Raw genomic sequence first — 15,723 nt, 5'->3', positions numbered from 1 at the left:
AGTAAGTCCACCATTTTGTAGTAGAACATGGAAATGAAAACCCAGGCCAGACACCAGCCGAGTCAACTGTTAAACAGGCCAAGCCCTAGCAGAGAGCAGAGCCAGCTGTCTTCGACCATTGGGACATGACTTCAGATAAGCCAGAAGACAGGCAGAGAAAGATGAAGGGCAAGCATAGCATTCCCGGAGGCCTTGGGTCACATGAAGTTTTTGAATTAAAAAAAAAAAATGGCATGGAGGATCAGAAAAGCAGTCCCGCGATCCAAGGGAAATCTTAGAGACAGAGTGGGAAATGTATCACTCATTGGTTCTGTGGCCACAGTGCTAATGTGCAGTTAGCTGTCTGAGGGATGAACAGACCTGAACACAGAGAGAAGACTAGACCCTGGTCCTAGGGTGAAATGAGGTCCCTGCCAGCCCTGATCCCAGAGTCACCAAAGTTCTTTTGCATCAAGAGACCATATGGCAAGAGGTTGAAAGCCGAAGTTCTGAAGCCGTACTACAAGGGTTTGAATTCCAGTTTCACCATTTACTACCTCTGTCAACTGGAATTAGTCATCTATCCTGTTTGTCATAAATGCGAATGAGAAATACCCACTTCATGGTATGTTGTAAGGATTAAATGAGCTAACATAAGAAAAATAGAACAGTATCGAGAACAAAGAAAGTACTCATTAGGTGTTATGTTTACCATAATTACTATTGTTATTAGTATTACTTAATCAGGGAGGAGAAAAAAGTAGTAACAGTGAACATGGTATACTGAATCAAAAGAAGGCTGTGACTAGATGAGGTATCTTACACTTAAAATCAATATACTGAATACAAAATCAGGATACAGGATACTTCTAATTTACCTTTTGTTTTATTGTTGCTTTTAAGATCTCTCTGAGAAATGCAAATTAAAACTACAATGAGATTTCATCTCACTCCAGTCAGAGTAGCACTTATCAAGAATATAAGTAACAATACATGTTGGCAAGGATGTGGGGAAAAGGTACACTCATACATTGCTGGTGGGGCTGCAAGTTGGTGTAACCACTCTGGAAAGCAGTATGGAGATTCCTCAGAAAACTTACAATGGAACCACCATTTGCCTCTGTTATCCCACTCCTTGGTTTATACCCCAAAGACTTAAAATCAGCATACTGCAGTGACACAGCCACATCAATGTTTTTAGCAGCGCAGTGCACAATAGTTAAGCTATGAAATATACCCAGATGCCCTTCAACAGATGAATGGATAAAGAGAATGTGGTACATATACACAATGAAATATTATTGAGCCATAAAGAAGAATGAAATTATGGCATTTGCTGGCAAATGGATGGAAACGAAGACTATTATGCTAAGTGAAATAAGCCAGTCCCCAAAAAACCAAAGGCCAAATGTTCTCTCTGATATGCAGATGCAAACTCACAATTAGTGGTGGGGGAGGGAAGAATAGAAAATCACTGAATTAGACAAAATGGGATGAAGGGAAGGGAGCAGGGTGGGAATAGGAAAGACAATAGAATTAATAGGATATAACTTTCCTGTGTCCATTTATGAATACACGACCAGTATAATTCCACATCATATACAACCACAAGAATGGGAAGTTGTACTCCATGTATGTATGATATGTCAAAATACATTCTACGGTCATGTATAACTAAAAAGAACAATTAAAAAATAAAAGTAAAAAAGGCCAATCTTATTCACCTGTAATCAAAGTGAGGTTTTTTTTTTTTTTCTTAAAAACAAACAAACAAACAAAGATGACCCCGTATTTCAGCTACCAGAGTGATAGGGTAAAACCTTCCCTTGATATTCAGGTGTGATGGGTCGGGGTGATGGTAACTAACCTATTTGGGGGCAAAAAAAAAAAAAAGTGAAAACTTACTGGGGCTGAGAAATGGACATAGTGAGAACTGCAGTTTCTTCTTATCAAAAGTGGTTTCCTACAGAGTCTCATAAGAAATAATTTTTTAACTAAAAATATGAAAGAGTTTAAATAACTCACTCAAAATTTGACTCAAAAGATGCTTCCAAAGAAGTGAGTGCAGACTCATTCATTCTGTCAGGTTGGTTCTCAGTTCTTAGGTTGTAAGGTTCAGGGACCTGTGATCTGATGAAAATTTATCTAATCCACCTCTCTCCCATTTATCATACTCAGAGATTATCTGGCTTAATCACCCACTCAACAAAAGACTCTCCCGTATACCACTCTTTCATTTTAAATATTTTTTAGTTGTCAATGGACCTTTATTTATTTATACACATGTTGAGAATCAAACTCAGTGCCTCACACATGCTAAGCAAGTGCTCTACCACTGAGCTACAACCCCAACCCTACTCTACCACTCTTTCCCTCATTTTTCAAGTGCCAAGTGCATGTTGCCTCACCATGTTAATCACTGGAATAAAAAAGACCAATGAGACAGAATTCCTACACACCAAAGAAGGTCACAGTCCAGCCAGGAAGTGAGGTTAGTGTAAATCTGATAAAGACACTGATAACTACCACATCAGGGATGTGACCAGAGCAAGTGCGTGTCTAGGAAAGGGGATCCTAATCCAATGCAAGGAGGCCCCTCAAGATTTCCTAGAAGACATGGATACTTGAGAGTCAAAGATGAAAAGGGGTTGGTTGGTGATAGGGGTTAGGACTCAGGAGAGCATGACGCATTTCAGGAAACAGCAGGATAGTAGGAGTACAGGGTACAAGAGAGAGAAAACACAGGGGGAAAGGCAAAACCAGACAAACCAGCATATCATAAAGGTATATGGGTTTGTAAAATAAAGAGTTTGAATTTTATTGTAAAAGGAAATCATCTCTGGGTTCCATAGGCAATGGAATAGCATAATGTGATATGAATCTTAGGAAAACCACTCTTGTGGCAGTGTGGGGATGGACCTAAGAAGACCATGACAGAAGTCAAGGAAAACAGAAGGCTATCACCCTAATCAAGAAGAGCTCAGATCTAAGGCATTACAACAGGGATGGAAGAAAGTGCCTTTTTAAAGGGGCAGAATCAATAGGTCTTTGCAATGGACTCAGTGGCGGGTGAGAGCCAAGGAGTCAAGAAAGATTCCCAGGTTTGTGGCTTGAGCAACTGGGTATCAGTGCCTTTCTGGGAGGGGTAATACAGGAGTAAGGGCACACCAGAAATGTGGAAGAGAGATGATAAAATGAATTTTGGACATATGAAGAACCCTCTGACAAATTAAAGTGGTGGTGTCCAGAAGGTGAATGGGATAGGAATATGGAGCTGAGGGGTGAGTCAGCGAGGAGACATGAATTTGGGAGCCATTGGAATAGGGGTAGAAGTTGAGGCCAGGAAAATGCATTCCAGAGAATGCGTGCAAAGTGAGAAGGAAAGGTCTGAGGAATAATCCCGGGGACAAGGGTAAACAAAAAGCAGGGCCAGCCAGAAAAACACCAGAATAGGAAAGCACCATGTCATGGAATCCTTTTTGCTTTTGGTACTGGAGATCGAAATCAAGGGTGCTTACCACTGAGCCACATCCTCAGCCTCCCTGACCCCCGTTTTTTGTGTTTTCTTTTGTTTTTTAGATAGGATCTCGCTAAGTTGCTGAGGCTACTGCAAACTTGTAATTCTCCTACTTTAGCTTCCCAAGTTGCTGGATTACAGGTGTGTACCATCGTGTCTGGCAGGAGAAAAGACTTTTAAAGAGACTGAGGTTGACAGTGTTGACAACAGACTGAGTTGACAATACTTCAAAAAGGCCAATTAAGATCTGTAAAGTATTCCTTAGATTTATCAATAAATTGGCTTATTGGAGACCTTGGTAGGATTAACCCAAATGGGTCACAGGGGAATATGCCCAATGGCAGGGGTCAAAGGGACTTTAGGGGGTTAGGAAAAAAGATGGCAAACAGATTCTTTTTTTTAAGAACTAGAGCTATGAAGGGAAGGATATACACAGGAAATAGGGTTTAGAGGAAGTGATCTTGGTGGCTTTTATTTATTTATTTATTTTAAGATGGAAAAGATTTGAGAATATCTTTCCTTAAGGGAAAAAGGTTGTCTCTCCTGGGAAAACCTCCAGCGACAAGAAGCACACTACATCACATTTTATTCTGGTTTTGCACAGCTCATAAAAAAGCAACCCATGGGTTAGAAGTTAAGAGCTGAATTAAGCTCAAATTGGCTTCACTATAGCTTTCATTCCTCTCTCTTCCACAGGAAGCCTTCCACTATCAAACCTTCCACCCCTCCCTTCCATAATACATTATTTACTCAAAACTGAACATATATAGCTGCTTCAACTTCACAATCACGCAACCTTCCCACAATGGCAGTATATTCTGTCAATATCATCCTGAAAATATATTTTCCTGAATTAGGCACAAAAGTCTATATGTGATCTAAATAGCCAGAATACATAAAAATTCTTAATTTTCTAATATAAAGGTTATATTTTAATTTATGTATTCTCTCAAAAGCCTTTAACAGTCCTATCTGCTGTAAGAATAAAGTCTAGGGCTGGGGATATACCTCAGTTGGTAGAGTACTTGCCTTGCATGCACAAATCCCTGAGTTTGAACCCCAACACCACCAAAAAAAAAAAAAAAGAATAAAGTCTAACCCCTTGCATCTGAAGGTCAAGGTTCTTGGGAATTCAGACACAACCTATATTTTTTTAGCTTTTCTACAATGATTTACTCTCTGCCATGTGAAATCCTTTGATTTCATTAACTTAACTGATTATTTTTTACAATATCACAAATTTTTCAGGAGATGCCAGGAAATGCCAAGACTCCCACCACCACCATAGTTTTCCCTAAGCCAACATTGAAATCCCATCAGAACAGCATTTTCTATTTCCTTCACCTAATGGAACAGCTATGGCCCTCTCTGATAACATGATGACTTGCTTTCTGCACTCCTTTTGCCTCTTTTATTTCTCCATATTGCTTTCTACTCACACGTTTGTAGATTTCATAAAGTTTGCAATTTCTGACATATTCTCACCCTTTCTACTAAAGCAGGGTTTTTAAACAAAGAATCCTCTTCTATTGCCATTTTCTAATTATGAGCTCAATACCTAAGGTCTCAGGAATGTTCGATGTATTTTATCTTCTTGTGTTAAATGTCTAAGTGCACTACTTGTTACACAAGCCTTTTATTGGTTTATAGAAAAAGGCTATAAATGTGGTTGGCAATCTGTAATTTTTGTTGTTTCCCTGTTTGATTATTTAAAGTGATCTAAGGGTATTTTCTTCACAAAGTGCTTCTTTCTATGTCACTTTTGGGGTGCGTGACAGCTTGAGCTTTCATAGAATAATTTTCTCCTTCCACTTCAAAAATCACTTAAATCCTTCCATATAGATCAACCAGTTTTCTGTTAATGGATATTCTCTTCTCAATCTGTATATGATACCTTCCACCCCTTATCAGAAGTCCATCATGCTGGCTCTGTAGGACATAGCCCAGAAAACTTTTAAAGATATATGTGTGTGTATGTATTTATGTATATTTTATATTAAATATGTTCAAATATGTGTACAAATACATCATATGTGTATCATGTTTACACACTCACACACACATTGCAGTACTCGGGATCTAACCCAGGGCTTCACACATACTAGGTAAATGTTATTCCAATGAACTATACCCCCAGTATCTACAAAAAAACTTTAAAACATCCTTTACATAGGCAGCCATTGGCTTCTCAAAGCCCTCCTTCTTTTCCATAGTCATGTATCACATGAGATGAGAGATAAAAACAACACCTGTGCTTTCAAATCTTTCAGTTGTTACCAAAACTTTAAACTCATTATGAATGCAGTCCCAATGTCTTCTGAATGTGTCATTTGTTTCCAGAAGGAAGCAGCAAAGGAGGGGGACAATTTGTGGGCTTGATAAGAGGTTTGTGGTGGGCTCCCCCTATTGTCTCCCTCCCAATTTTCCACATCAGAGCTACAAAAAGTGACCTTCTAAACCTTTGGTGGAAGTCACTCACACAAAGGACTTCTTTCTTCTTCCTAAGAGTGATCACAAGACCTTTCTCTATCAGCTCATACCAACAACTTCTCCCCAGTTCCAGGGCTTTGGGATGTTCTGAATCCACCCCAATGGGAGACGTGTCATGCAAGATTCAAAGGGCAAGATTGTCCTTCATTTATGCTCTGTTTCACATCCTTCTACTTGCCCACTGCATGACATTAACTTTTCTGCATTTTCCTGGCTTTCTCAGTTTTTTTTTTCATCTGCCTAAGAACCTTTTATTCTTGCTAAGAAGCTGGAGTGTGAAAAAACATCTATTTAAGCTCTCTCAACTTTTCTTTCTGCTTGCATTTGCAACTGCTATAAATGGTCATCATGTCCAGCAAGAAGACAAGATGGAACTTACTCCAAAGTTCACTGCACCTCATCCTGGCAGCTATGTTTACTGGATCTCCAGATAAAATAATCATTTTTCCTAGCTTTCACTAGCATTTCTCCTCAAAAAGTCCAAAGGAGAGAAGGTTATTTCTCATCTCTTATTTTGGAACTACTCTGAGGATTAAAATATATCAGATACGTGTTTCTCATTAGATTAGAATTTCTTCAAGATAGAAACCATGCCTCTTTTTAAAAATTTTCCACAGTACCCAACACTGAGACTTGGTGGGACATGGATATTGATGAAGGCTATTGTCTAACTCTGAGGGCACTTGCTTTCCCTATCTATGCATTACCTACTCTATTTGCCCTTTAGTACTGTCATAGGTTTACTGATTATACCTTGAATATCTTTGGTGGTCAAGGTCACTGACAGATCCACTAAAATCCTTTCCTTCCATTTCTACATATTTTATTTTTAACCCAAACATGTAATGAATAATTTGTAGTGTGCTCTATTGAAGTTTGAAAAAAAATCCAAGGTCATATGGCAAAACAATTAATCAGAGATTATTGAATGAGTTACTTAATCATGCCTATGCTTTTGATTTTCCTTAAATCTTCCTCTAAATTGTTTATTCTTTCAGAAATGTTATGCTAATGTTAGTTAACATGCTTAGCTGCTTAAATGTGATTTGGTGCTTTGAGGCTCTAGGTAATATATATTTGAATGTAAATGCTTGCTAATTTTTGACTAACTTAGCTTGCAGAAAGTCTGACATTTCAGATAATGAGGCCATAAAGCAGACCACTAACGGGGTAGGCACAGATGCTATCTCAACCACAGGCATTTGAGTACTTTTCTCCCAAGTAATAGTAAATATCTCAGGACAACATAACAGTACCACATTCTATTCCACCCCCTGGACAGACATGAACACATCTGTCCGCTGACAACTAGGCTATTCTAGGCAGAAACTCCATCTTATATTTGTTTATACTCCCAATGACACTTAATGTGCCATGCAAAAAAAATTATTAGTGCCTTTTAATACCCACTTTATTTTATGGCCTGAGTAAATTGTTGAGTTTATAGGCAACTTGAGTCAAGTGTTTACCAGAACCAGAAGGGAGTCCATTAATGCCCAGGTCTCATGTCAGCATGGACAACCTCAGGAACTCAGCCAAGAAAGTTCCATGCACACAGATCCCCTGGTGCATCCCCATCCCAGAATGTGTAGCACCTGCACCTTGGTTGCCTCCCCAGCAAGGCTGTCAGGACTGTGGCGCCTTTTCCATGACAGGCAGCCTGTGAAGCCTATTCAAAGAGTGCCACCTGCAGGACAAACTGAGGACTCCTGAATACTTCATCTTCAAACCATTTGAAGAATATGTTTAAAATGTATTTGAAAGCTAGTAACATTTTAAGGTAGAGATGAATGATGGATAATGGATTTCTGTGTTAATTCTTCACAGTTTATCATTTATGTCTGTTTTAATAGCTACCTTAAACGTCTTCACCTCAGAGTGGCCAATCACAGGTAGCCCCATTATCTTAGAGTGGAGATGCATTTGTCCAGGGTCTTTATGGCCCCTCAATCTCTTCTCTAGGACAACGATTTCCTCCGCTTGGTGGCTTGATTTCCCTGCAGAAGGGGAAACTTGTAGGAGCTCTAGCAGATGTAGTGGCTCTCTTCTTGCTCTGATTTAAGACATTTATTTGAACCTGAATACTAAGAATGGGTACTTAGAACCTCCTCTAAATATCAGCCTCAGGATGATAGAATTGCAACTGTCTAGAGTCATGCTCACAGCAAGCCTCCAGCCCCCTATTCCCCATGTGCAGTGTCCTTCCTTGCCACATCCCAGGAACAGCAATCTTAAAGAAGAAACAAGAGTTTCCATACTCTGGCTTTTTATCATGGTCCTCCACCACTGATCCCATGACCCTCACCTAACTGAGAGCATGTGAAGCAAGTAAGAAAAAAAGAGCCCTTTCCTTCCAAATCAGTCCCATTCCCACTACATGGTAATCAGGTCACACAGAACCAAGTAGGTGTCAGCCAGATTGCTACCGACACCAAACTGCCATCAATGGGGTCTGAGCTGGATTCCTCATGTAGACCAACAATTCCTGATCACTCTCCCCAGAGTGAAAATTAAAGAACAAAACAGGGTTGATAAGTTTCTGGATCACAGGCTCTACGTCTGCTAGCCCATTCACAGGGCAATGCAATGACCTCAGTACTTCCACTTCCATTCTCCCTTTTCAGTCCGCACTGTCTTCCATTCCAGAAGACACAATCCTCCTAAAAGCATGGGATTCTTGGAAGTTAAAACTCTTTTCTCCCTCAAAAAGCATTCTGGACCCAGAGGCGGGGAGGTGGGGATGATATCCATGGACTACTTGTTAGCAGGATAAACAGAATGGTTGTAATGAACATCAAACAGGATGGTACAGCAGCAGCCCCGCTCTTGCCATTCTTGCTCTTTGTCCTGCACATCCCACATGCAAACAGAGCCTTCAGAAATAAATTTTATACCCAGTTCCTACACCTCAATAAAATAGGACAGCATATCATAAGGGTAAGAAGATGATTCTGGAGTCCAACAGACCCGGATAATCCCAGCAGAGCCACGGACAAGCTGAATGATGGGGCCACATTGAAGAACTTTCTGAGCCTCAGGGTTGTCTTCTGTAAAACAAGCTGGAACTATCATTCAGGGTTGGTGTGATGAAACTGTACCTCTCAAAAATGTGTCCGTTGTTTCTTTATTTCTTTAGTGTGAATTTAAGTTAATGTATCTTTGCTACAAAATGAAAGGTATTGGTCCTTATGAAAGGAATATCAAACGTCAATGAGAAGGTGGAGGAGGAGTCAGGAAAAAGGAAACTGGAGTGGCCACAGACTTGCTTGGTTTTAACAACACACAGAAATGGCAGGCCCCTCACAGTTCTTTTCCCAAGACTGGCATTGCCAAGAGAACTGGGAGGGCTTTACTAGGTCAGGAGTACCGGTGGCTTGGGGTTATCCTTCTTAAGAAAAGGCTAAACCACAAGGCAGCCCAGAGGCAGGAGCACCCAAGCTCTGGGATAATTCTACTCCAACAAACTATTCCTAGTACCATAAGCCCTACTCTCAGCAGATAGGAACCTGAGATATAAGTGGAATCATACAACATCTGTCCTTTTGTGACTGGATTATTTCATTTAGCATAATGTCCTCAAAGTTCATCCACACTACACTGTGTATCAGAATTTCCTTACATTTTAAGGCTGAATGATACTATGTTGTGTGGATATGCCACATTTTATTTACCCACAACTACCATTGGACATTTGCATTGCTTCCACCTTTTGGCTATTATGTAAAATGCTGCTATGAAGCTCAATTCACAATAGCCAAACTATGGAACCAACCTAGATGCTCTTAAACAGATGAATGGATAAAGACAATGTGGTATATATTCACAATGGAATATTACTGAGTCTTAAAGAAGAATGAAATTATGGCATTTATAGGTGAATGGGTGGAACTAGAGAATATCATGCTAAGCAAAATAAGTCAATCCCCAAAAAATCAAAGGTCAAAATGTTTTTTCTGATATGTGGATGCTAATTCACAATAAGGGATGGGAGGCTAGGGAAGAATAGAGGTACTTTGGATTAGGTAGAGGGGAGTAAAAGGAGGGGAGGGGGAAAGGGGGTAGGAAGGATAATAGAATTAATTGGACATTATTACCCTATGTGCATATATGACTCCATAACCAGTATAATTCCACATCATATAAAACCAGAAGAATGAGAAGTTATACTCCATTTATGTACGATGTGTCAAAACATATTTTACTGTCATGTATAACTAATTAGAACAAATTTTAAAAATGCAGCTGTGAACATGGATGTATAAATATCTTTTTGAGCCCCTGATTTAATTTCTTTTGGGAATATACCAAGTGGAATTGATGGTCTTATGGTAATTCTACTTTTAATTTTTGAGGAACCTTTATATTGTTTTCTCCAGGAAATGCACTATTTTACATTCCCACCAACAATGCACAGGATTCCATATGGGGCCTATCCCCCCAGGTGGGAAAACACCCACATCCCCCGAGTTCAGGTCATTGCAGAGAGAGGCTCCTGTAGGGCCTCTCTCTTTTTAGCATATTCTTGTAGCTCCCCTGGAGTTGCAGTAAATCTTCACAGCTTCTCTGTTCTCCTTTGCTTCTTCTTAGGTCCTCTCTTTCTGAGCCCACAGCCTATGTCTGTCTGGGACTGGCAACCTCCCTGGATAAGGGCTGGGACTTTGCACAACAAAGAGTGGCACCCACACTGAGGGCTACCCCCTGGTGGGATCACAGCCAGTCCTGGATAAAGCCATGATGTGGCAAAACACAGCTTTGTCACCTCCTAGCTTCAGCAGCACCCACTCCTCAATCCCATACAGCTGCCCTCGCTATCCCAACACTTAAGAGTTTTATTTTCTACTACAATTAACCCCTCCTGACAAAACAAGCAGACAGCATATTTCATCTTGAAGACGAAAATTTTTCAGGATCCATTTAGAAATCCCCCAACAGAGAAATAAAGAGTGAAGATAGGCCTGGGGCTATAGCTCAGTGGCAGAGCACTTGCCTAGCAAGTGTGAGACACTGGATTCCATCCTTAGCACCACGTAAAAATAAATAAAATAAAGGCATTCTTTACATCTACAATAAAATATTTGAGGTGGAGACTCTGAAAAGAAAACCTGTTTTGTTATTCTAGCATTAGACAAATGATTGGGTCCTCTTATACCATATCTTTGCACAAGTTAGAAAACTGCTCTTTTGGGGTCACCTGCACAGCTCAGATAAAAGACTGAATGCTATATGAATTACAGACTAAATTTTGTGAAGTGATCCCAAGGCATAATGTCTGGGTATATTCTGCCCAGTGGCCAGCAATTCTTCCTCAAGAGTCCTGGAAGGTACACATCTTTGCAAGCAGAGCCAGGGTGACTTTTAGCTCAGACTCACTGGCAGTGACGGTTAACAGCAGTAGCCCTGGATTGATGATGGTTCTAATAATGTTACCTGCCTGCCAACACCATCTTGTAGACAAGGCATTTTTAGATGATGCTGGCAGGAAAATTGTCTTTGAAGACCATAAACTTGGGGGTCTCTTTACCACTAACCTAGTGAGCTAGGAGAACACAAAGGCCTCATTGCATCAGGATTAGTAGCCACAGGCTATCAAACCAACATGCTCTCATCACACACACAAACATCTCACCTGAGCCACTTCTTCAAAGTCATCGTGTCTCTTCTGCAGGGCTCGAGCTCGATGGAGGGACTTCCCAACCCCAGTGTGTTTGCTGAGAAAGGCCTCACCATGGTTTTCAATCCAGTCCAACACCTGGCCAGAGAAGAAAACAGAAACAATGATTCCCAGAAAAAGGAAATAAATATTACAATACGTGCAACTACTTCAGTCCTACCTACTCCCTATCCCTCAGCTTCAGCAAGAGCAGTCTGGTGGAAATGTTTAGCTCACTATGAACACAAGGGATTTCAGCAGTCACTGGCAATATAATGTCCTATGATTCTTATAGTAAGTATTGGAGACGCCATGTTCTTCCAGGCTTAAAAATCTAGTGATTTCAATAGCCAAGCTATGGAACCGAGATGCTCCACAACGGATGAACGGATAAGGAAAATGTGGTACATACACACAATGGAATATTAATCAGCCATAAAGAAGAATGAAATTATGGCATTTGCCAATAAATAGATGGAACTGGAGACTATCATGCCAAGTAAAATAAGCCAATCCCAAAGAATCAAAGGCCAAATGTTCTCTCTGATATGTGGATGCAAACATATAATAAGGGAGGGGGAGCAAAGAATATAAATTCATTGGATCAGGCACAGGGGAATGAAGGGAAAGGAGGGGAGATGGGAATGGGAAAGACAGTAGAATTAATAGGACATAACTTTCCTATGTTCATATATGAATACATGACCAGTGAAACTCGACATCATGTCCAACCATAAGAATGGGAAGTGATATTCCTGTATGTATAATATATCAAAATACACTCTACTATCATGTATATCTAAACATAACAAATAAAAAATTTATAAGTCTAGTGATTTGGCCCAAGGATACTAGTCTTAATGTATATAAAAATTGGAGCAGACGTGGCTGGGGCAGTAAAAGCACAAGTGAGGGGATAATGAGAAAGTGAGAAAATATGTTTCCGAGGGGCACTTGGGAGAGGGCTTGGAAACCCCTGAGTAAAGCCTTGAAATGCAGCAGGGACAAAGGTCTTTACACTCTCTTTGTATTCTCACAGATGGCTTCACAAAAAATATGTATATCCCAGGGGGAAGGAAAGAAGTTCATTTCTGGTCTCTGAAGAGCTGGGCACTCAGTAAATCAGAATTATAGTATAGACACACCTGCCAGGATTCTGCCAACACTCAACCGAGCCCATTCTGCTCCCACTGGCCATTAACTAAACATTTGATTAATGATGTAATGGACTTCTCAGAGTTTAGAAGGACTTTTTGGGAAGTGATTTAGATGAACTGTGTCTGTTAAAAAGGATGCTTCCATTGATTCCTGTTTCTTACACAGACTGCCCTGTGGCAAGCAGAGGTGGACCAAATTGTTCCATGGCCTACAGGTATGGGAGTTCAGGCTCTACAGAATCCAGCCTTTGACTTTGCTTACTCTGGCATTTAGGTTAATCAATGTCTGAAATGTGCAAAGTACAGAGGTCTTCAAAGTCTTTAGTGACATCATCCCAAAGTCCATACCAACATACTGCAGTTCAGAGACAGATCTATGTAAATGTAAAAAATGAGGTTTAGGCAAGCATTCATGTAACAAAGATGAAAGGTCAGATAATTATCCACTATTATCCAAAATGGTTGTTTATCTAAACATTAGGTATGAATATTGTAAATACTTTATATAACATTCTGGCAATGTATTTTTTAAAATAATATATTGGATGCCCATCTGTAAAAAGTAATTATGATAATGCTGGTATTTCACCTTTTGCACACACTGTAAGCAGAATGGAAAGGAAATCTTGAGTGTTTCTTAGAAAAACCTACATTTCGTTAGAATTATTTGTGGTGAAATTTCAACCAAAAAAAAAAAAAAAGTCAAGAGAGTATATTTTTACTAGGCCTGCCACAATTACATCTCATGATATTGTCTCATAAAGGGAATTAAAAGCTTTGGCATACAAGGCCAATGATAAATATTTCTAGGCACAAAGTTCCCCAGATATTGTATCATAGGTTAAGTTACAGAATTTTGATGCATATTTAAACTTTTATTAGTCCCTTTTGATAATGAATTGAGGTTTGAGAAATATTTTTTCATATATAAAAGAGTTATCTTGTATCCTTTCATGAGTGCTTTTGGAATTTATAACAGATTTTTCATATCACATTTTTTTTAAATTTAGATAAGTATGACCTTATCTCCCAATATTTTCATAAATTTATCTTATTTCATTTTTTATCTCTAGTTTTAAGAAAATTGGTTATTCTATAACACTGATTAAAGAGGCATATGTTTCATCTACTTGCATACACAGCTCCTTTTTACACTCCCTGGAGTGCACAACTTTTAAACCTTTTTGTTTTTTAAGTAATTTGTTTCCTTTCTAAGTGGCATTGCTTTCTTTAAAATATCAATTAATTTTTAGTTAGTGGCATTTACTTTACTTAATTAGCTATGCCTTTACCACTTAAAATCCTATTTATTTCATATCTGAAAGACTTTTCCTCCATTTAAACATAACTTGGTTCTGTGATCTTTTATTGTCACCTCTTAGTGCAACTTCTGCTGGTAGAACTGAAGCTGTGGGGAAAATATATGCAACCTGGATAAAGATTCAGGGGCTGCTTGAAAACCAGCCTAACAAATAAAAAAGCAAATGATTTAGGAAGTGAACAAAATTACTTTAGTAATACATAAAGACAGAGAAAGCACCCAAGGATGGATAAGCATATTATTTGAGGTCTTTTTAAAAATACTGGTTTTTGAATGTTTTGTTTCCAGCCAAATCATTTAGAGCTCTCAATGCTCAATGCGCACATTCAGACCATAAACTCTCTTGACTCTGGTTTCATGTTCTCCAACCCTGGAAACACAGCCCACCTTTGTAGGTAGATTCTGCACAGCAGAGGAATGTGACTCTGAGCAGAAACTAGCATACCTGACAATTATATTACACACCAAAAATTAATTTGCAGCATTAGAATTCTAGATATCTATCAGTTTTGGTGAGTCTAGTTAATGCAAGCCAAGCCCCAGAATCTGAGCACCACTGGATGAAGAATAAATTGACTTTATAGCCAAAATCTAGTTGTTACTGCAGTATGATCATCCATCTAGGTACTCCTCGTTTCTCTTAAATATAAGATTATATTTAAGATACTCAATGACCAGTAATAGTCATGTTGGTACAGAATGATAGTTATTCATATCTGTCAATGACTTTGAACAGATAAGAAATAGTGGGTGCTATAGTATATAGGCAGGCATGGTCTAGCCTCCAGTAACTCAGGCTATGGAGGTAATAAGTACTGGTCACTAAATCACACAACTCCTCATTAATTGCAAAGGTGTAAAATGCCAACAATTGGATCCTAGCTGGGGTGGTCAAGAAACACCTCTCTGAAGAAGTAAGGTTTGGTTGAGATCTGAGAGTGGGACTTAAACTAAGTTAGACATTAAAAAGTCCAACATGGCTTGGATAGGGAATAAGTTAGAAAAGCACCCAGAGAAGATGAAACCTGGCTGTAGAAAGTCCTGTTGTGCTGAATAGGAGATTTAAGTGTTCATTCTGAGAACCACCAAAAGTTGCAAAAAGAGAGGTATAACTTGATCTGCATTTAAAAAATCTTGTTCTAAGTTAGCAAGTTTTATGGAATATCAATTGGGGGGAAGCAAGAGTAGACACAGGAAAACAGGAGGTGACCACAGAAATTCTGGTAAGAGTTGATGGTAGCTCAGACAAGGCCAAAGTCAGTGACTATGGGGAGACAGGTTTGGGGAAAGAATGCCAGGATTTGATAATTTAGTGTGGTGATGCTGGAGAGGCCAATAGCAAGGCTGACCCCAAGGTCAGGGCTTGAATAGCTGGGTAGAAGACAAAGCTAGTCACTGGAGCAGAAGCAAATGAGTAACAAGAAGTAGAACAGCATGACAGATTTTTCCTAAGACTTTTTTCTCCTTCCATACTTATGCTCTCGTTTTCATAAATGACAGCTGTGCCCCTGAACTTGAGTGGGAAGTGGCTTCCAATGACAGTTGTCCATCTGATTCTGGCAAACTGTGCCTTCAATTTTAAAGAAGTAATTTACATGTTAAGGCTTAA

At 39.4% G+C, this 15,723-nt stretch overlaps 1 protein-coding gene across 21 annotated transcripts in view; it reads right to left on the bottom strand.

Annotated features, from left to right (window-relative positions):
• Kalrn (kalirin RhoGEF kinase) overlaps positions 1-15,723 on the bottom strand; it is a 636,773-nt gene that overhangs the window by 334,879 nt on the left and 286,171 nt on the right. For all 21 annotated transcript variants that reach the window (XM_058583507.1, XM_058583505.1, XM_058583504.1 and 18 more), the window contains exon 10: positions 11,613-11,735. In XM_058583507.1, coding sequence (XP_058439490.1) covers positions 11,613-11,735 — 123 coding nt within the window. The remainder of the gene's footprint in view (positions 1-11,612; positions 11,736-15,723) is intronic.

This window comes from Marmota monax, unplaced genomic scaffold, assembly GCF_021218885.2.
Source record: "Marmota monax isolate L192 unplaced genomic scaffold, Marmota_monax_Labrador192_F-V1.1 WCK01_AAM20220418_F8-fsc00052, whole genome shotgun sequence".
Lineage (NCBI taxonomy): Eukaryota > Metazoa > Chordata > Mammalia > Rodentia > Sciuridae > Marmota > Marmota monax.
Note: the sequence above shows the minus strand (reverse complement) of the source record. Positions and strands in the feature narration are given on the sequence as shown.